At 45.2% G+C, this 22,201-nt stretch overlaps 1 protein-coding gene across 4 annotated transcripts in view; it reads left to right on the forward strand.

Annotated features, from left to right (window-relative positions):
- The first annotated feature begins 2,311 nt into the window (after window positions 1-2,311).
- Window positions 2,312-22,201, forward strand: part of NEK4 (NIMA related kinase 4) — a 56,085-nt gene continuing 36,195 nt past the window's right edge. The window contains exons 1-5 of one of the 4 annotated variants that reach the window (XM_075574999.1): window positions 2,312-2,557; window positions 9,046-9,312; window positions 18,132-18,329; window positions 19,581-19,688; window positions 21,114-21,268. In XM_075574999.1, the coding sequence (XP_075431114.1) occupies window positions 2,414-2,557; window positions 9,046-9,312; window positions 18,132-18,329; window positions 19,581-19,688; window positions 21,114-21,268 (872 nt within the window). In that variant the 5' untranslated portion in view covers window positions 2,312-2,413. Of the gene's footprint in view, window positions 2,622-9,045; window positions 9,313-18,131; window positions 18,330-19,580; window positions 19,689-21,113; window positions 21,269-22,201 lie in introns of all 4 variants that reach the window. The other 3 variants (XM_075574997.1, XM_075574995.1, XM_075574996.1) reach the window with 3 other exon arrangements.

Raw genomic sequence — 22,201 nt, forward strand, 5'->3', positions numbered from 1 at the left:
GGCTCTGCAGTGGTGGCAGGGGTAGGAGGGGCTCTGCAGTGGTGGCAGGGGGCTCTGCTAGTGGCAGGGGTAGGAGGGGCTCTGCTGGTGGCAGGGGTAGGAGGGGCTCTGCTAGTGGCAGGGGTAGGAGGGGCTCTGCTGGTGGCAGGGGTAGGAGGGGCTCTGCTAGTGGCAGGGGTAGGAGGGGCTCTGCAAGTGGCAGGGGTAGGAGGGGCTCTTCTGGTGGCGGGTTGGAGGGGCTCTGCTGGTGGCAGGGGTAGGAGGGGCTCTGCTGGTGGCAGGGGTAGGAGGGGCTCTGCTGGTGGCAGGGGTAGGAGGGGCTCTGCTGGTAGCAGGGGTGGGTGTAAGGAACCGGGAGTCACGCCGCCCTCGGTGCGCTCCCGCGTTACATTCCGCAAACCCCACGGTTCCCGCTCCCGGCGGGACCCGCGCCTGCTCTCAGCAGCGCTACGTGCAGGCGCGCACCCGGCTCTGCTGAGGGCGGAGGGTCCCTCCTCCGGATTGCACTTGCGCACCAACGGCGCAGGGCGCGTGTACTTGACAGGTGCACCGCACACAAGCTCCGTGTCAACAGACGCAATCAGCTGCATAGGTGCTGGCTGTCTCCTGCACCTCTGCCTATCGCCGCTCCCGCAGAGGACGTGCCTCCGCTCTGCCTCTCCTCCCATTGGCACATGGCTGAGCATAGTTATTGCTACGTTGCTGTTCTCCTCATCTCTGCCTCCACAGTCTTGCCTTGCCGAACCTTGCTCAGTGTACCGACCCGTCTATCTCTGATGATCCGCACCTTTCCAACCCTGACCTCGACACTCGGACAACGACCACTCTCCAATCCGACTACGGCTAATAGTACCTCCACGATCCGGGCCTGTCTTACCCAGACCTGTCCTACCCAGACCTGTCCTACCCAGACCTTGGCAAGTATAACGACGCTCCATATCAATCCAACCTCGACCAACCTACATTCCAGACGCGCACCGTGTGGCGTTTCTACCCTTTGTGGTGATGCACTACCAGAGATTGTCCTGTAGATGGCGCTACCCTTCATTGTCCTGTAGGTGGTGCTACCCTTCATTGTCCTGTAGGCGGCGCTACCTTACATTGTCCTGTAGGTGGTGCTACCTTACATTGGCCTGTAGGTGGCGCTACCTTACATTGTCCTGTAGGTGGCGCTACCCTTCATTGTCCTGTAGGTGGCGCTACCTTACATTGTCCTGTAGGTGGCGCTACCCTTCATTGTCCTGTAGGTGGCGCTACCTTACATTGTCCTGTAGGTGGCGCTACCTTACATTGTCCTGTAGATGGCGCTACCTTACATTGTCCTGTAGGCGGCGCTACCTTACATTGTCCTGTAGGCGGCGCTACCTTACATTGTCCTGTAGGCGGCGCTACCTTACATTGTCCTGTAGGCGGCGCTACCTTACATTGTCCTGTAGGCGGCGCTACCTTACATTGTCCTGTAGGCAGCGCTACCTTACATTGTCCTGTAGGCGGCGCTACCTTACATTGTCCTGTAGGCGGCGCTACCTTACATTGTCCTGTAGGCGGCGCTACCTTACATTGTCCTGTAGGCGGCGCTACCTTACATTGTCCTGTAGGCGGCGCTACCTTACATTGTCCTGTAGGCGGCGCTACCTTACATTGTCCTGTAGGCGGCGCTACCTTACATTGTCCTGTAGGCGGCGCTACCTTACATTGTCCTGTAGGCGGCGCTACCTTACATTGTCCTGTAGATGGCGCTACCTTACATTGTCCTGTAGGTGGCGTTATCCTTCATTGTCCTGTAGATGGCGCTATCCTTCATTGTCCTGTAGATGGCGCTACCTTACATTGTCCTGTAGATGGCGCTACCTTACATTGTCCTGTAGGTGGCGCTACCTTACATTGTCCTGTAGATGGCGCTACCTTACATTGTCCTGTAGGTGGCGCTACCTTACATTGTCCTGTAGATGGCGCTACCTTACATTGTCCTGTAGGTGGCGCTACCTTACATTGTCCTGTAGGTGGCGCTACCTTACATTGTCCTGTAGGTGGCGCTATCCTTCATTGTCCTGTAGGTGGCGCTATCCTTCATTGTCCTGTAGATGGCGCTACCTTACATTGTCCTGTAGATGGCGCTACCTTACATTGTCCTGTAGATGGCGCTACCTTACATTGTCCTGTAGGTGGCGCTACCTTACATTGTCCTGTAGGTGGCGCTATCCTTCATTGTCCTGTAGGTGGCGCTATCCTTCATTGTCCTGTAGATGGCGCTACCTTACATTGTCCTGTAGATGGCGCTACCTTACATTGTCCTGTAGATGGCGCTACCTTACATTGTCGCGGTAGTACATCTTGGCCGTTTCCGCCCCGTTACCTGGCAACCAGGAAGCTGATGTCCGGGTTTCCTCCCGGAAGCAGCGTCTGAGTTTGCATGTTGGCGGCTATCTGGCAAGCAAAGCCGGGTGAGACGCGCGGTGGTTGCGGGGCCGCATGTCGGCCCGTAAACCCTGCAGCAGAGTATGGAGGAGCTGCGCGCGGCCTCGGGGAGCCGTATGGCGGATTACTGCTTCGTCAGGTCCGTGGGGAAGGGGAGTTACGGAGAGGTCAGCCTGGCCAAGCACCGGGCGGAGGGGAAGCAGGTAACGTCTCCCTGAGGCGGCGCGAGGCGGGATGAGGGGCGCGAGGCGGGATGAGGGGCGCGAGGCGGCCCGTCCTTGGTGCAGTAGCAGCATTATACTTCCCAGCTCACATCTCCATACAACACAATCAGCGTAATCACAGCTACAGTATGTAAGCCCTCTGTCAGTGCCACTGTGCCACCCTCAGTCAGTGCCACTGTGCCACCCTCTGTCAGTGCCACTGTGCCACCCTCTGTCAGTGCCACTGTGCCACCCTCAGTCAGTGCCACTGTGCCACCCTCAGTCAGTGCCACTGTGCCACCCTCTGTCAGTGCCACTGTGCCACCCTCTGTCAGTGCCACTGTGTCACCCTCTGTCAGTGCCACTGTGCCACCCTCTGTCAGTGCCACTGTGCCACCCTCTGTCAGTGCCACTGTGCCACCCTCTGTCAGTGCCACTGTGCCACCCTCAGTCTTGTCACTTTGTCACCCGCAGTCTGTCACCCTCAGTCTGTGCCACTGTGTCGCCCTCAGTCACTGTGTTGCCCTCAGTCACTGTTGCCCTCAGTCAGTGTCACTGTTGCCCTCAGTCAGTGTCACTGTGTCGCCCTCAGTCAGTGTCACTGTGTCGCCCTCAGTCAGTGTCACTGTGTCGCCCTCAGTCAGTGTCACTGTGTCGCCCTCAGTCAGTGTCACTGTGTCGCCCTCAGTCAGTGTCACTGTGTCGCCCTCAGTCAGTGTCACTGTGTCGCCCTCAGTCAGTGTCACTGTGTCGCCCTCAGTCAGTGTCACTGTGTCGCCCTCAGTCAGTGTCACTGTGTCGCCCTCAGTCAGTGTCACTGTGTCGCCCTCAGTCAGTGTCACTGTGTCGCCCTCAGTCAGTGTCACTGTGTCGCCCTCAGTCAGTGTCACTGTGTCGCCCTCAGTCAGTGTCACTGTGTCGCCCTCAGTCAGTGTCACTGTGTCGCCCTCAGTCAGTGTCACTGTGTCGCCCTCAGTCAGTGTCACTGTGTCGCCCTCTGTCAGTGTCACTGTGTCGCCCTCAGTCAGTGTCACAGTGTCGCCCTCAGTCAGTGTCACTGTGTCACTCATGTCCATCACCTTCTGCCATGTCAGATGCCCCCATAAACTTTGCATAGCTCTCATCATGTTGATTGGGGAGTGTGGGAGTGATATGTTGTGGGTATAGTGAAAGTGTGGGTGACCCAATATCTCCCTAATTTCCGTGAGGGTCAGTTGAGAGATGTGGATTAAAATAGTATATAATCTTCTTACAAGGTCAGGGTCACCATCTTTTCCACTGGGAATTATTTATAAGTGTTCTTCCTGTTAAAAAATACTAAAAGTTACATATATATATATATATATATATATATATATCACCATTACCAGACTTACGCATAAGATAACTAAGGTACAGGTTGGGGCCTCAAAATTATAAAAAAAAAAAAATATGAATGCATTTCAAGTTTTAAAATGGAATGATGAAGATATGGGAAAAACGAGATTCGCTCCAAGTATGGGCATTTTTGTTAAAATATGACCCTAAGTATTATGTGCATCGAAAGTAACTAAGTTCGTAGTTTATCATTTGAAGACATCATCAATGACTTTGCTCTCCAAAAATCACAAAATAATTGTTTGTAATATTAAAATAAATGTGATGTGCAAACACTGTTCATTTTATTTTATATCTGTATATAACAATGCTTACATTCATTTCAGTTTCATGGTTATATTTTCAATGGTCCCTTCAGTCAGAATAATCCTATTTCTAATTTGTGGGGCCTTTTAGACATGACATGGTTTAGGGCCTCAGAAGGTCAAAGTCCGACCCTGCATATTACCCTCTTCTAATAACAGATTCGAGTCACATTCCAATCACATTTGTCTCAACCACTTGATTTTCTATTGTAAGTGAATCTTTTGTTTTTTTAAGAAGGCAACAATGGTGATCCAAAAGACGTCCATGTGTGATGCTGCTGGTTATGACAGAGTTGTGCTGCTTTTTGAATGGGTGATCTCATATGGAAATGTAATTGGGCAACTGATGTATGATGAAAATTAGGTTACCACCCAAGCAGTGAGATTGGGTTCCACTAACTAATATAAAAAAAAACATTTTCTCTCGACCACAATAAATTCAAGGAATTTGCCACTGTAATAAAACGAAGCATAAGGAATTCTTATTAGAAAGATGCAACTGCCACATTCCACTGCCTCTCTATTACAGTAAGACGAGGTCCACTTACCTGTTACTCGGTATTACTAAAATATAAGGGCCTTCTACCTCTCTCCCACAAAGAGAAGGACCACATGTCTTAGACAGGTCTGCAACCCCACCTTTCACCATTATCACCCAGCACACAGTGCTTCCAAAGGCAGGGTTGCAGACCTGTCTAAGACATGCAAATGAGCATACAGTAATATATAAATATATATTTTATTTTTTCCTATAGATTGGTTTGTTGAAGAGGATTTTGTTGGCTAAAGTAATATGTCTTGATTGGTAGAAACTAAGGACATGAAAAATAGAGGACAGCGTGAGAGCAAAAAGTTAAACGTGGCATTTTTTTTACGCTGATTGAAGGGAGATGGCGTTGCACAGGGGCATGCAATTTAATACATCTTATTGCAGAATGTGTCATGTAATTCCTCCCTAACCTCTCCTATTGACACCCCCAAATCACAAGCTTATGCACATGGGGCAAAATGGGAAAGGAAATAATGTGGGGGAATAAAATGCATCTCCCAATAATTAATCCCTTTTTTATTTTTTCCCCCATAGTTTTTCTGTGCAAAACAGTGTGATTTGTCATTTCTACCCTTGAGCAAAAAACGCAAAATAAATCAAAATATGCTTGGTCCTGTGTATTTATTTTCTCACCCTCTCACTCAATCCCCCCCCCCCCCCCACGCAATAACCCCCCCCCCCCCTGCCCTCCTCACATATAAGTAAATAAATGGAGAGAAAAAGTCTAGCATAGGAATCGAACCCGGCAGGGATTCCAAACGTGCGAGAGCTATTTATATGTGAGAGGGCGGCATGGCTCCACTTTCTGGTGAATAATCACTACATTAGGACATTTCACCTCCCCGCCCCACAAACACATACGCTCTCCCCCCCCCCCAAACACATGCATACACCCACTATTGCCCCCAACTACATACATACACTACCCCTCCCCAAATACATACATACCCCTCCCCAAATACATACATACCCCCCCAAATACATACATATACTATCCGTCCCTAAATGCACATACATACATAACCCCCCCCCCCAAATACACATATACTACCCCTCCAAATACACATACATACACTACCACCCCCAAATACATAAATATATTATCCCTACCTAAGTACATACATAACCCCCCCCAAATACATACATACGCTATCCCCCCCCCAAATACTTACATACACACTATCCCCCAAACACAAACATACACACATACACTTTTGCCCCCCCCCCCCAACTACATACACTATCCCTCCCCGAATCCATACATGCATAACCTCCCCAAATACAAACATATACTATCCCTACCCAAATACATACATACATAACCCCCCCAAATACACATACATATACTACCCTCCCAAATACACACACACACACACACACACACACCCCCGCCCCCCTGCAGCCTTCTCAGGGGTACCACTGGGGCACCAAGAGCTGCAGACAGGTTCAGTGAGTATCAAGATGTCTTTATTTGCAAGGGCACAAGGAGATGATATATCAGCAAGGAGCATCAGCATGATCTGGGATGGAGCAGTCCCAATCCCAGTATTTATAGCCTTGCTTACAGAAGATAAGGCGGCACTGCCCTATTACAATCTAAAAACTGTACTTATGCTTTATTTGAGCTTGATTAGCATAAAATACCTCCCATAATAGTTGTTTTTACCAAAGTTAAGTTTCAATTTCTTTAGGAAGCACATGAAGTCCTGAAATAGTCTCAGAGCACACCTTGCCCACTCATACACCCTTTCATACAGAAATGGTACAATAACAAAGTGCGTCAGGGTACTGATAAATTGCAGAACAAGAAAAGAAATGCCTGGGCGCTAACTCACTGGCGTAAACAAAGATGCAAGAATAAAATCCAGAAAGATACTACCTTACCGGGGGTACGCAGGGTGCCCCCAGATAATAGGTCTCTTCCTGAGGCTCAACCCCACCAGGATCTATCCCGGATCCTCAATGCATGAAAAGAAACAAATAATAGGGGAGCACACAATGAGCAGTATATAATGAGCAAAAGATAAAACAGACAGCGGAGACTAAATTCTCCCAGATGTGGTGGATACTAGTCCCAGTGCTCAAGGGGTAGATTCCCCAGTCAAAGCACTGACAGTGATGCAAATGGATGTGTATCTATATAAATATATTGATGGGGTGAATGCTCATTATATACTGTTCATTGTGCTCATTATATACTGTTCATTGTGTGCTCCCCTATTATTTGTTTATTTTACTGATAAATTGTATCGCTATAATTCTGGGCGTTTAAGCCACAGGCACAGCCTTGGTACTTCTAATGTCAGTGAAACTCATCCTTACTCACAAACACTTATCACACGTCCACATAAAACGAAAGAGACAAAATGGATGACCAGTAACCCCAGACCCACTTTCTTCTGTATAGCCCTCCTGTCAATAATTCTTTCAACATGCATACATACATATACACACATACATACTTACATTGGGCTTACCTCCCTCCAAAGCTGCTGCCTCTCTCCCTCAATGTCCTGCTGGTGGTTGCAGGGGAGCCCGCCTGGCCAGCACTGGAGCCTGGTCTCTTGTTGCAGCTGGGCCCGGCATCTCCCCAGCTGCTGACCAGCCTCTCTCCTGCACTATCACACGCCTTATTGTACAGAGGTGCTAAAGTCAGACAGCAGGAGGGTTTAGCAAAAATAGCAATTATCATTTTCACGGTGCACCTTCATTTTATTTAACCTTTATATTTCTTTTATTTTTAACTTGTATATTTTTTTATTTTTCAAACTGAAAGCAAAGGGGAAAACACAAGAGGGGGAAGGGGTGGGGAGTGGGTACAGAAAATAAAAGGGTGTGGGGGGAAGGGGTAGTAGGGTATCATCTGTCATGCGCTCCACCCAGGGAGCGTACATTTCAAATACACATGTAGCATCCTTAATCATAGCTAAGTCAGTTTACCCAGTAAAGGATTTCCTTAATTCGTCGATCCTATTGGATTTTTCCAAATGTATGTCTCCCACGGGTCCCATGTTGTCAGGAAGGTGTGGTGCCGGTCATGAATCAGGCTTGTGAGTCTCTCCATAGTCATTATGTAGTTTATCTTGTGTAAAACCTCGGTAATAGGGGTGGGGGTCGTTCTGCTTCCAGTGTTTTGCTATTAGTGTTTTGGCTGCTGATAGGATCTGTGTTATCAGGTAGTCTATTTTTCTCTCTAGGCCCTCACTGGGTTTTAGTAGGAGCACTGTTTCTATGTCCCAGGGTAGGTCCAGGCCTGTTACCCCTTCTAACCTTTATATTTCTAATGCACATTTTATTTATTGTGTTGTACATATTTTGGATTTTATTATCACCCTCCCCTAATTCAGTATATTATAGCATCATCCTGCTCCCTTTTTACTATTATAATTGGATGCACCAGCGTTTGCATATAGGATAGATACTTCACATTGAAGATTGAAATATAGCCCCCAATGAGAGATCCTCTACTTCCTTCCTGTATCGGATAGGCACTTTCATGTGATTGCATGTATGAATGAAAATAGACTTTGTGATAATACGGAACATACCAGCCAGATATGTACCTTTCTAAGTACAGGTATGTCTATGCTCCTTTAGAGTGTTATTTTTCTTTTGCAGTAGAAGTATTAAAATATGTTATTTTTAATCATATACTAAGCACTTTAGCCTGTTCTCTACATAATGAGGTCTATCTTGTTGATTTGCTTGATATTTAGTTGGGTCATAATATTTTGGCTGTGTATTAAGTAAAGTAAATTAACAAAACTTTTCTGAAGAAAATACTTTTTTTAATTTCTTCAATAAACTTACAGAGTACAAATACACTCGACATATGGTTCAATGAGTTAGAAACAGTACTTTGTTCCAAAAGACAACTGAACAAGGTAAATTAAATGAATATAACAGTTGGGGTTACATTATAAAAAATCCATGTTAGCAACTATTTCAGAAGGTGAGGCTCTGGATACTTGGGACAGAGGAATTTTTAATCCTCTGCATTATTTAGATATTATGCGAGTGAATTGGCTCCAAGATTTTCAGTCGCTCTCTTTTCTGTGCCTCTAAATACAATTTTGGTCGAAATGGAAAGTCGTCCAATAAAAGGCTCCAGTTCCATAGAATAGATTTTAATGCTTGTGTATTTTCAAACTCTTATTTCTTCATGTAATGAAATCTAACTTTGATTCTTTAGTACGTCATTAAGAAACTGAACCTTCTGAATGCCCCTCGCCGTGAGCGGAAAGCAGCAGAACAAGAGGCCCAGCTCCTCTCTCGACTCAAACATCCAAACATAGTGGCCTACAAAGAATCATGGGAGGGAGAGGATGGACTGCTATACATCGTTATGGGCTTCTGTGAAGGCGGAGATCTATACCATAAACTGAAGGAACAAAAAAGCAAACTTTTAGTCGAGAGCCAAGTGGTGGACTGGTTTGTCCAGATAGCTATGGCATTGCAGGTAATAATATTTAGATTTCATTTTTTTTTTATATATACATATATACATTCTGTCCAATGCTCATAAAACAGAAGCAAATCCAAGAATAAGGATATGACTTTGGGTCATAGTTACTAAACCGTGTTATTCCACAAGACCCTTTCCAGCGCTATAGCCCATTCACTTGTGACATAGCACTGTGTTGTAAATTTGGGTCTAAGTGCTTTATAAAATCTTCATAGGACTGAGATTAACCAATGACAGGGACGTCTGAGCTTAACCAATGACAGGGACGTCTGAGCTTAACCAATGACAGGGACGTCTGAGCTTAACCAATGACAGGGACGTCTGAGCTTAACCAATGACAGGGACGTCTGAGATTAACCAATGGCAGGGACGTCTGAGATTAACCAATGGCAGGGACGTCTGAGCTTAACCAATGACAGGGACGTCTGAGCTTAACCAATGACAGGGACGTCTGAGCTTAACCAATGACAGGGACGTCTGAGCTTAACCAATGACAGGGACGTCTGAGTTTAACCAATGACAGGGACGTCTGAGCTTAACCAATGACAGGGACGTCTGAGCTTAACCAATGACAGGGACGTCTGAGCTTAACCAATGACAGGGACGTCTGAGTTTAACCAATGACAGGGACGTCTGAGCTTAACCAATGACAGGGACGTCTGAGTTTAACCAATGGCAGGGACGTCTGAGCTTAACCAATGGCAGGGACGTCTGAGCTTAACCAATGACAGGGACGTCTGAGCTTAACCAATGACAGGGACGTCTGAGCTTAACCAATGACAGGGACGTCTGAGCTTAACCAATGACAGGGACGTCTGAGCTTAACCAATGACAGGGACGTCTGAGCTTAACCAATGACAGGGACGTCTGCGATTAACCAATGACAGGGACGTCTGAGCTTAACCAATGAAAGGGACGTCTGAGCTTAACCAATGACAGGGACGTCTGAGCTTAACCAATGACAGGGACGTCTGAGCTTAACCAATGACAGGGACGTCTGAGATTAACCAATGACAGGGACGTCTGAGATTAACCAATGGCAGGGACGTCTGAGCTTAACCAATGACAGGGACGTCTGAGCTTAACCAATGACAGGGACGTCTGAGCTTAACCAATGACAGGGACGTCTGAGCTTAACCAATGACAGGGACGTCTGAGTTTAACCAATGACAGGGACGTCTGAGCTTAACCAATGACAGGGACGTCTGAGCTTAACCAATGACAGGGACGTCTGAGCTTAACCAATGACAGGGACGTCTGAGTTTAACCAATGACAGGGACGTCTGAGCTTAACCAATGACAGGGACGTCTGAGTTTAACCAATGGCAGGGACGTCTGAGCTTAACCAATGGCAGGGACGTCTGAGCTTAACCAATGACAGGGACGTCTGAGCTTAACCAATGACAGGGACGTCTGAGCTTAACCAATGACAGGGACGTCTGAGCTTAACCAATGACAGGGACGTCTGAGCTTAACCAATGACAGGGACGTCTGAGCTTAACCAATGACAGGGACGTCTGCGATTAACCAATGACAGGGACGTCTGAGCTTAACCAATGACAGGGACGTCTGAGCTTAACCAATGACAGGGACGTCTGATCTTAACCAATGACAGGGACGTCTGAGATTAACCAATGACAGGGACGTCTGAGATTAACCAATGACAGGGACGTCTGATCTTAACCAATGACAGGGACGTCTGAGATTAACCAATGACAGGGACGTCTGAGATTAACCAATGACAGGGACGTCTGATCTTAACCAATAACAGGGACGTCTGAGATTAACCAATGACAGGGACGTCTGAGATTAACCAATGACAGGGACGTCTGAGATTAACCAATGACAGGGACGTCTGAGATTAACCAATGACAGGGACGTCTGAGTTTAACCAATGACAGGGACGTCTGAGTTTAACCAATGACAGGGACGTCTGAGTTTAACCAATGACAGGGACGTCTGAGAATAACCAATGACAGGGACGTCTGAGCTTAACCAATGACAGGGACGTCTGAGTTTAACCAATGACAGGGACGTCTGAGCTTAACCAATGACAGGGACGTCTGATCTTAACCAATGACAGGGACGTCTGAGCTTAACCAATGACAGGGACGTCTGAGATTAACCAATGACAGGGACGTCTGCGATTAACCAATGACAGGGACGTCTGAGATTAACCAATGACAGGGACGTCTGAGATTAACCAATGACAGGGACGTCTGAGATTAACCAATGACAGGGACGTCTGAGATTAACCAATGTTAGGGACGTCTGAGCTTAACCAATGACAGGGACGTCTGAGCTTAACCAATGACAGGGACGTCTGAGATTAACCAATGACAGGGACGTCTGAGATTAACCAATGACAGGGACGTCTGAGATTAACCAATGACAGGGACGTCTGAGTTTAACCAATGACAGGGACGTCTGGGGGTTTGATTTTTTTTTTTTTTACAGAAATCAGACACCTATAAAAATCTTGAAGCAAATGCATCTTTATGGCTTAATGATTTTTGTGATATGAGGGATCATTTTTAATGTAATGTTTCCAATTGTTTTTCAATTCTGACCTGTGAGTTTTTAGTGGAGCCATTACCTGTACAGCAGACCCTAAATTGGTTAATGTTTCTGTATTTGAAAGCACAATGAATATACAGATGCAGTCAGTTGTAAGGGCAGTTACAATGTGGAATTCATTACCCATGGAGACTGTGATGGCAGATACAATAGATTTGTTCAAAAAAAGATTGGACATCTTTTTAGAAAGGAAAGGTATACAGGGATATACCAAATAAGTATATATGGAAAGGATGCTGATCCAGGGAGTAATCCGATTGCCAATTCTTGGAGTCAGGAAGGAGTTTATTTTCCCCTTATGAGATATCATTGGATGATATGACTCTGGGGTTTTTTGTTTGCCTTCCTCTGGATCAATAAGTAAGTATAGATATAGGATAAAGTATCTGTTGTCTAAATTGAGCATAAGTTGAACTTGATGGACACGTCTTTTTTTCAACTTCATCAACTATGTAACTATGTATATGTAAGTGTCCCCTGATTCTCCACGTCCTCCACTGTCACTCCGTGTAGCAAGCGGTAATGTGCCATGTGTGACAATCGCATGCCAAAGCGAGCAACCATTAAATGCGTAGGAGGTGGATACCCCCACCTATGCAACAAACTGTCTGCCTGCATCTCTGTGTGTTTAATTATATATATATATACAGTGGTCGACAAATCACCACAAAATCTACTCGCCGAACAAAAAAATCTACTCGCCACCTAGTACCACACGTGTGCTGCTTGGGCCAATAGGAGCTCGCCACGATGTTAAATCCACTCGCCCGGGGCGTGCAAATGTATAGGTTTGTCGAACACTGTATATATATATGTAGCCCTTGTTCCCCCGTACCCGTGAAGGAACTACCAATGCTGCTATTACTTGTTGGCAACCAGGAGTCCTGAGCCTCCCACCCCAATCCTCCCACCCCATCTCTGATATTAAAGTACAGAGAAAAAAAAGAGCGTTTTTATTTATTTGTATTATTTTAAAATGTTACTTTTAGCAACGAATGCTAAAAATGATTACCTTCCGAATAATATTGTAAATGTTTATTGTGGGAAATGTTTTGAAATTAATTCAAACGGTTAATTAGGTCTTATGCAGATTTTATTGTGCATTGTCCTAAAAAAAATATTATCGCAATACATTTCTAATATCATTCCTGTGGGGATTTATTTATTATTGCCCAATCAAATGTTTTAGTTGTCTGACAGATCCAACAGGGTATAGCAGTAACTGGCGCGTCCTGGCGGTCAGAGGACCACTAAACGGATTTGGCGCTGGTTTTTTTTTTAGATGTTATTTTATAGACGGATTGAACCACCATGTGCAGTGTAGTAGTGTTCACAATAAAAGCGGGACACCCTATATAATATTTTTGCAGAGAGGTGAATGCTTGATGACATTTGTGCAACAGCAATATTACAAATTTGAAATGTATTAATTGCGATTTTATATATATTTTTTTCTCACTTTGTTTTGTAGGTTTCATTTAAAATGGGCGTAAATTGAATTCATTTATCACTTTGCTGCTGAGTCATTAGGTTTACACACCTGAACATTGGTGAAGTGATTGCTTGCAAATATGTATTTAATAAGGGCCTGGTTTATTAAGCGCTGGTACTCCATAAGACAGTTTACAATTCATTCAAGTGAATTAATGAGTCTTATGGCAAAGCAGCACTTTGTAAATTTTACTCTCGATCTATAAAATATTTAAAATGTATACATCTCAGAAATAGAAATTAGCATATACAGTACTTACAATTAAAATCTCAAATATACAAAAAAAGATGTTACACCACAAATGAAGGAGTAGCAGAGACTAGCCTGAAAAAACCTAATCATTCCACGTGGCTTCATATGAACTTATTAACTAGATCAGTTCTCCTTTCAGTTGAGCTAGGGCACACTGTTTGCTTTTTTGGAAGTTTAAGTACGGTCCTTCTTTATATGAAGGAACTCGGGGCCAAGTGATGCTATTCCCGTAATATTTCTTCTAGCATCAGAACACCGCGTATTTCCTTTCCCTTATGTCCCATTCCCTTCACTGGGCCCCAAAGTATGTTGACAGTACCACCACTTAGGAAATATGAGACCTAACCATTTCTAAACTGTACATAATGTGTCTGCCATCCCTGTCTTTAAAGTTGGTAAATTCCACTTTTTTACCAGCTTTACTCGCTTTTCCTCTTATCTTAAGTGTTGTCTTCATGTACTTTTTTTTTACAGCCCTTGAGGTAAAAAGTGTGTTTGCTTTGATCTCATATTTAACCCTGGATGTATTTGTAAATAGTAGTCATATATTTCATTAGATTACTTTTCTCCACGTGAACAATAATAATTTTGATAATTTACCATGTGTGGTTTGACCCGAGCACTCAAAAACAAAATATCATCAAGACAATACTAATTGCATAAAGGGGTAAAATAGTTTACTTGAGTAATAATTCCAAAAACAATATAAACAAAGCATTAGCTAGATAAGAATCATACATAGTTATAATCCAGTACTCACTTCACTGTGATAGTCTAGTTCCAACAAAAAGTCCTTACTGTGATGTCCAGTAACAGGAAGTCCTTACTGTGATGTCCAGTTACAGGAAGTCCTTACTGTGATGTCCAGTTACAGGAAGTCCTTACTGTGATGTCCAGTTACAGGAAGCCCTTACTGTGATGTCCAGTTACAGGAAGTCCTTACTGTGATGTCCAGTTACAGGAAGCCCTTACTGTGATGTCCAGTTACAGGAAGCCCTTACTGTGATGTCCAGTTACAGGAAGCCCTTACTGTGATGTCCAGTTACAGGAAGTCCTTACTGTGATGTCCAGTTGCAGGAGGTCCTTACTGTGATGTCCAGTTGCAGGAAGCCCTTACTGTGATGTCCAGTTACAGGAAGCCCTTACTGTGATATCCAGTTGCAGGAAGTCCTTACTGTGATGTCCAGTTGCAGGAAGTCCTTACTGTGATGTCCAGTTGCAGGAAGTCCTTACTGTGATGTCCAGTTGCAGGAAGTCCTTACTGTGATGTCCAGTTGCAGGAAGTCCTTACTGTGATGTCCAGTTGCAGGAGGTCCTTACTGTGATGTCCAGGTGCAGGAAGTCCTTACTGTGATAGTTCTTGAGGAGCTAAAGAATCCAGAGATGGAAAAACGGACAACTGCTGATGACTAGTTAAGAACAATTTATCAGAACAAGGATGACATGGAGGGCGGCATGTGGGGGTACCTCTGATGTTATTGTCATGAAGATGTTATATTGCTTATAGCTCTAGGGGGTATATCCTGGATATAGAACGAGAACCAGCCATTGTTGCCACACAAGCAGAAATTGGCTATAGAACCCTCAACACACAGGCTTTTCATTACCGCCATTACTGAGCTTTGAAGTCAGGAGATCACATCACTCTCATCCACTGCCATTTCTTCATTCACAGGGTCTCTCCCAAATAATTAAATACAGCTTTATTCTCATGCAGCTTAGCCCAGTACTTGGTAGCACCGGTTCAACAAACTTTTTTCTATCTCTTTCTTGAGGAGTTATTTAACGAATAGGATGCAAGCAATTGTATGTAGCACACAAAAAAGCCAGCACAGGTATTGCTGAAAAAAGTATTTTACGAATAGTGCATAATGAAGACACAAAAGGAACCAGTAACGTTTCAGGGCAGAAGCCCTTTAGTCGGATCACCCCTAAGCAAAACCTGTGCTGACTTTTTTGTGTGTGCTGGCTAATTGTTCTTAGCTGCAATCAACGACCTCCCTGCTGGATTCCTCAGCCCACTGAGACTTTCTGTTGCAGTCTGATTGAGACAGGGTTGCTTCCCTGTTACAGGCACTCGGTCCAGTAAAACCTGAGAGGTAATACCTGACATGTATGTGTCCGGTATTACCTCTCTGGACATGGTTACCTGACCACAGCTTGGGGCTGCGGCGTTTCCGTGAGCAGGGAGAAAGCAGGGCTGGGCAGCTTCCTCCATCCTGATTGGCTGCATTACCCAGCAGCAACCAATCAGGATAAGGTGTCAGGAGCCTGGGTATAGGACCAAGGAGAGCAGGAAACAGCATGGTGCGGAGAGAGGTGTGTGTTTTCTGTGGCTGTCGAGGGGGGGGTGGTGGTTGAGGAGCGGGAGAAGAGGATGATGAAGAGGGGTGCAATAATTTAGCAATTTGTGTGAGAGGAGCATTAAGATCGGTATTGATTGCCATGGGCCTGTTTGACAGCAGGTATGTTATTTATAAATGATCTGACCGTTACGTCATTTTTTCAAATTTCATGCCAAGTTTGCACCAATTTTCACCATTTCATATTCTATTTTGTAAAAAAGAATATGAAATGGGGCAAATTGGTGCAAAATTTTGAAATAAATGACGTAGCGGTCAGATCATTTATAAATAACATACTCTCCACTGACTTTTCTCGAGCGCGGCAGCCCTATTTTGGCCTGAGATTTGGCAGCCATTTTGTTTCTCCTGAAGGAGCTCTTCGGCCAAGGCCCCGCTGCACGCGCCCGCACGGCCGCCTTGCTTGCCGGCAGTGCGTGCAATTCACTGCACTGCGGTCTGCAGTGAATTTTTTCCAACGCGGGGGGCGTGGCCAAAATGGGTGGGGGGGGGGGGGCGGCCATGACGTTGGCCCCCTCAGCCCCATGGCACCCTCGGCCCCCTCCGCCCCTCGGCACCCTCACACACACAGGCACCCTCACACACACAGGCACCCTCACACACTCACAGGCACTTTCATACACACACAGGCACCCTCACACACACACAGGCACCCTCACACACACACACAGGCACTTTCACACACACAGGCACCCTCACACACAGGCACCCTCACACACAGGCACCCTCACACACAGGCACTCTCACACACACACACAGGCACCCTCACACACACACAGGCACCCTCACACACTCACAGGCACTTTCACACACACAATGGCACCCTCACACACACACAGGCACCCTCACACACACACAGGCACCCTCACACACAGGCACTCACACACACAGGCACTCTCACACACACAGGCACCCTCACACAGGCACCCTCACACACTCACAGGCACTTTCACACACACACAGGCACCCTCACACACAGGAACTCTCACACACACAGGCACCCTCACACACACACAGGCACCCTCACACACTCACAGGCACTTTCACACACACAATGGCACCCTCACACACACACAGGCACTCTCACACACACACAGGCACCCTCACACACACACAGGCACCCTCACACACTCACAGGCACTTTCACACACACAATGGCACCCTCACACACACACAGGCACCCTCACACACACACAGGCACCCTCACACACACACAGGCACCCTCACAGGCTCACAGGCACTCACACAAATACACACGGGGGGTGAATCAGAGGGGGATCAGAGCAGGAGGGGGATCGGAGCAGAGGGGGGAAATCGGAACAGGGGGGTGAATGGAACGGGGGGGAATCGGATTGGTTGCTGGGATCCAATCCGTGATTGGTTCCCTTGCATGCAAAGTGACGCGGCACTCGCCGAAATCACAAGCTCCTTGTAGCTCCGGCTGGCTGACGCGTCACAGCACGCAGAGCACCCCCAGAACTACAAATAGTGGTGTTTGACTCTGGGGAACCCCCTCCCCCTGGATATTTAAGAGAGGGAGCTGAATAAAAAAAAAAAGGAAACGCCTTTACATGTTTAATACATTGTTACAGTGATGGGTAAGGAGTCCCTGCCCCAAAGAACTTGCAATGTGAGTGGTATGTAGGTACAGATGCAGCAGACGTTATTCGAACACTCACGCGTTGTATACCTCGGAATACCCACGTCATGGCGCGTGATTTCTTCCAACTGTACCGCCTTAAGACACGAGTGCAGAAAATGGCATTTTAGTGTTCTGGTTTTTAAACACCTGAAATTGACACAGTAGCACAGTACTGTCGCATTACAATTCATTCATTTCATTGCATTTCACTACACACAATCCATGAAATTCAAACAAAGCAACCACCATAAACACGGGTGCCTGGGGCGATTGGCCGCGTTAATGCTGCGTGGAGTACAGCAGCGCACACGAAAACGGCACCGTGATTTGTTCGAATAACGGGCCGCTGCATCTGTAGGACACAGACCGTAAGAGGGTGTATGCAAGGGGCGAGCTTTGTTGAACAGATGTGTTGTGACATGGACTTTAAAGATGGAGAGAAGGTGCTTGGCTGATATTGCACATTTTGTTTTTTATATATATATAGTATTTGCATGATGAGCATATTATGCATCGTGATCTGAAAACTCAAAACATCTTCCTAACCCGATCCAACATCATCAAAGTGGGAGACCTGGGGATCGCCAGAATATTGGAAAGTCAGTATGATATGGCGAGCACTCTCATCGGTACTCCTTACTACATGAGTCCAGAGTTGTTCTCGAACAAACCCTACAACTATAAGGTAAATGGAAAAGTCATTGTATACACATACTTATAGGTGTCACAGTAGAAAAAAATGGTGGAGCACTGCTGGAAAAAATAAAGGGCTGGAGGCTAATTGCAAAATTAAAAATGCTTTATTTTAGTGCATAAGTTGACAGAGCTACAGAAAAAACAGGTCCTCTGTTTTCAAGAATATGCAGTTTGTATATATTATTGGGCTACTTTTCTGCTCAAGCCTAGGGATATAGGTGTCTTGCTCCATTAGTGGGTGTGGGGTGGGCTCTCTTCATTGAGTGCTCATTACACACACTCACTGTGGTGTTCCTCAACCTTTATTTGTTATCCCACACTATGGCTATAAGTTGAGCATTTAAGCCTATACTGCACAAATACTCTTATTGAAGATACAATTTTTCCTGGACTATTATGCTATATGGCAATCTGACTCTGGATATTAGAAGCACCTATTGGGGATTCATTTCCCATTTTCACTATACTTATAGGTGTGTATATAGTGAAGTATATTCTTTGGAAGGTCCCTTTGCTGTTCACTGCCACCATCTGATTTTAACTTGGAGATGCTGCATTTTCATACTTTACTTTCTGCTGATTTACAGAATCAATGAAAATGTGGTTTGGTTGTAAGTTTCTGGAAACGCCACTAGGGATAGTTTGCTAGTCCATTCATGTGCTAGAGCTTGGACATGACCCAGAGACACTTACATCACATGGTCCTGAATGCTGAGATAATTAGGGGCTGATTCACTTCAAACAAGACAATGGGGTTTGTGGTCCTACGACCCCTTCAGTGTATACTGAATTGCCAAAAGACAAAACGCCTCAGTGCTACATCCTATATGAAAAATATGAATGATATAATTTGTCATTGGCTGTAGCACTGAGGCTTTTTGTCTTTTGTTATATTACATGCGGTCACAGTCTCAGCAGTGCTCCTTTTTGACACAACTATATGGTTTGCTGAGTTTGGGTTTTGAGCTCTCAGGACTGTGTGTTTATATTGAATTACCACCTTAGACTATATGTATACTTTAAGTATGGACTAAATAATTAGGAGAAACAGTGTCCTGGTCATCATTAGCAGGAAGGGACCATAATGAACATTTATCATGAACAGCATTCATCCATTCCTGACTAATGCAGCCCTTTAAGATGGTGGAGAGTATGCCTGAGTATCATTCAGTGAGGCAGAGCAATACGCTTTTTATGCATTTTACTTGTTTTCTGATTTATTTTCTTTTTCCTTCCACAGTCTGACGTTTGGGCGTTGGGGTGCTGTGTGTATGAAATGGCCACTCTCAAACATGCCTTCAATGCCAAGGACATGAACTCTTTAGTTTATCGAATCATTGAGGGGAAGGTAACAAAGTTAAATTAACAATGCTAGGACCAAACAGTTTCCTTTAATAGTAAGGTGATAATGTGGTTTACAACAATAGTACTACTTGATTCACTCTCTCTTTATTTTTTCCTTATGTTCTTACAATATATTGTGTTGTCCTGTACAAAATCCTTTTTTGAAAGTAGGACTTTTTGACTTTGCATTCATTGGTTGCTAACTGTCTTACTAATATAGCTCTCCATACAATAACATATATTTATTCTAGCAAATCAAAACATGCCATTAATTTCAGGGTGTAACAAGATATATACAATGTATTATAATGCCTACTGTAACTATATGTGGTTACCACCAATAAAGGAGCTGTCTGAAGTCTGCGAGCCTGGTTTAGATGCCAGCTTCGGGTTTTCTTGTGACATTACTTTGTCCTTGTGCCTCAGGCACCACAATGACATTGTAGGGATAGAGCATGTGTTTAAAGTCCCCAGCCCTGCTTACAATCTCAGCACTACAAACCAAAACATTATATTAATATTACTTTATGAATTTAGCCTATTGTGATGGATTTTCAAGTGTAATCAGTTCTCCCTAACTACAGTACTTAATATTCTGGACATCTCTTACCTCAGATGTGTGCAGATATCTTCACAATCTCCCTTCTCGCATGCTTTGTTTCAATGCAAGTTACACATGCATGCTGAAAAAGCACGGACAGAGAATAGATGGAGTCATTGCAACACTGCTTCTCAGCACATGAACAAGTACACTAAATAATAAAGATGTATTTCTTTTTCACAGAAGTGACATTTTCCTTTAAAATATGAATCACTTTACAGAGCATTTTTTTTCCATGCGGATACCAGGGAAACTTTTGCATAGTGGAAGACATTGTACTTTTTCATTTTTTTTGCCATATATTTTATCTTCATTAACCAGAAAGTTACATAGTAATGTTATAAATAAGAGTATGATATTGTGTATAATAGAGAACGCTGTTTATGAAATAGTATAAGTAAGTAGTAGCGCGAGTAGGTGCGTAGAAAAGGTTGTTGAGCATTGTGGATTTGGGGGTTTTCAGATCCCCAAGATTATGTATTGCTAATGTTATATTGTTTGGAGATATGGGACCAATTCATTTTGTTTTCTAACCATTATTTTACCTCACATATAGCATGTTTAGGGCTATATATATACACTAAGAAGTGCTACTTTATACGACACCTTCTGGACTCCAGGTCACCTTATTGTGCTCCCTTCAAGTAAATGGGTATAAAGGGTCACAGTTACAAAGTGGCATTACTCCTTTAGACCACTTACAGGCCATTCATTTCAATGTTTCATTCTTGCACTTTAATTTGTTTCCAGTAAAGCTGCAACCCCTGCAGACGTGACGCAGGTTCCCAAATTATTCTTCCTTTATTCTCTGTGCTCTTACATTTACAGTTACCTCCAATACCAAAGGATTATAGTCCAGAGCTGGGAGAACTGATACAAACAATGTTAAGCAAGCAGCCTGAAAAACGGCCGAACGTTAGACAAATATTAAGGAAACCGTTCATCAAGCATCACATCACTTTGTTTTTACAGGCAACAAAACTGTAAGTATATGCATCATAACGTGTGTTTCATCTGCATTTATACACATTCAAGGGATTGCTGGCGACACTAAAGCTGCATTACTAATCACTTAGTTTATGTTAGGAACACAAGTGCAAAACTACCGAAATGCAAACCGCTTGGGAAATAGACCCCTCAGGATATTCCTGCCGAGGGGTCTGTTTCCTTAGCAGTGACAGCTGCCTCGTGGTTGTGATGACGCTGTGCTGCTCATGGCTTCCTGTGACTCGGTTTGTGATGATGCTGTGCTGCTCATGGCTTCCCTGTGACTCGGGTTGTGATGATGCTGTGCTGCTCATGGCTTCCTGTGACTCGGGTTGTGATGCTGCTGTGCTGCTCATGGCTTCCCTGTGACTCGGGTTGTGATGATGCTGTGCTGCTCATGGCTTCCCTGTGACTCGGGTTGTGATGCTGCTGTGCTGCTCATGGCTTCCCTGTGACTCGGTTTGTGATGATGCTGTGTTGCTCATGGCTTCCCTGTGACTCGGGTTGTGATGATGCTGTGCTGCTCATGGATTCCCTGTGACTCGGGTTGTGATGACGCTGTGCTGCTCATGGCTTCCCTGTGACTCGGGTTGTGATGATGCTGTGCTGCTCATGGCTTCCCTGTGACTCGGGTTGTGATGCTGCTGTGCTGCTCATGGCTTCCCTGTGACTCGGGTTGTGATGACGCTGTGCTGCTCATGGCTTCCCTGTGACTCGGGCTGTGATGACGCTGTGCTGCTCATGGCTTCCCTGTGACTCGGTTTGTGATGATGCTGTGTTGCTCATGGCTTCCCTGTGACTCGGGTTGTGATGCTGCTGTGCTGCTCATGGCTTCCCTGTGACTCGAGTTGTGATGATGCTGTGCTGCTCATGGCTTCCCTGTGACTCGGGTTGTGATGCTGCTGTGCTGCTCATGGCTTCCCTGTGAC

This window comes from Ascaphus truei, chromosome 17 (genome assembly GCF_040206685.1).
Source record: "Ascaphus truei isolate aAscTru1 chromosome 17, aAscTru1.hap1, whole genome shotgun sequence".
Classification (NCBI taxonomy): domain Eukaryota; kingdom Metazoa; phylum Chordata; class Amphibia; order Anura; family Ascaphidae; genus Ascaphus; species Ascaphus truei.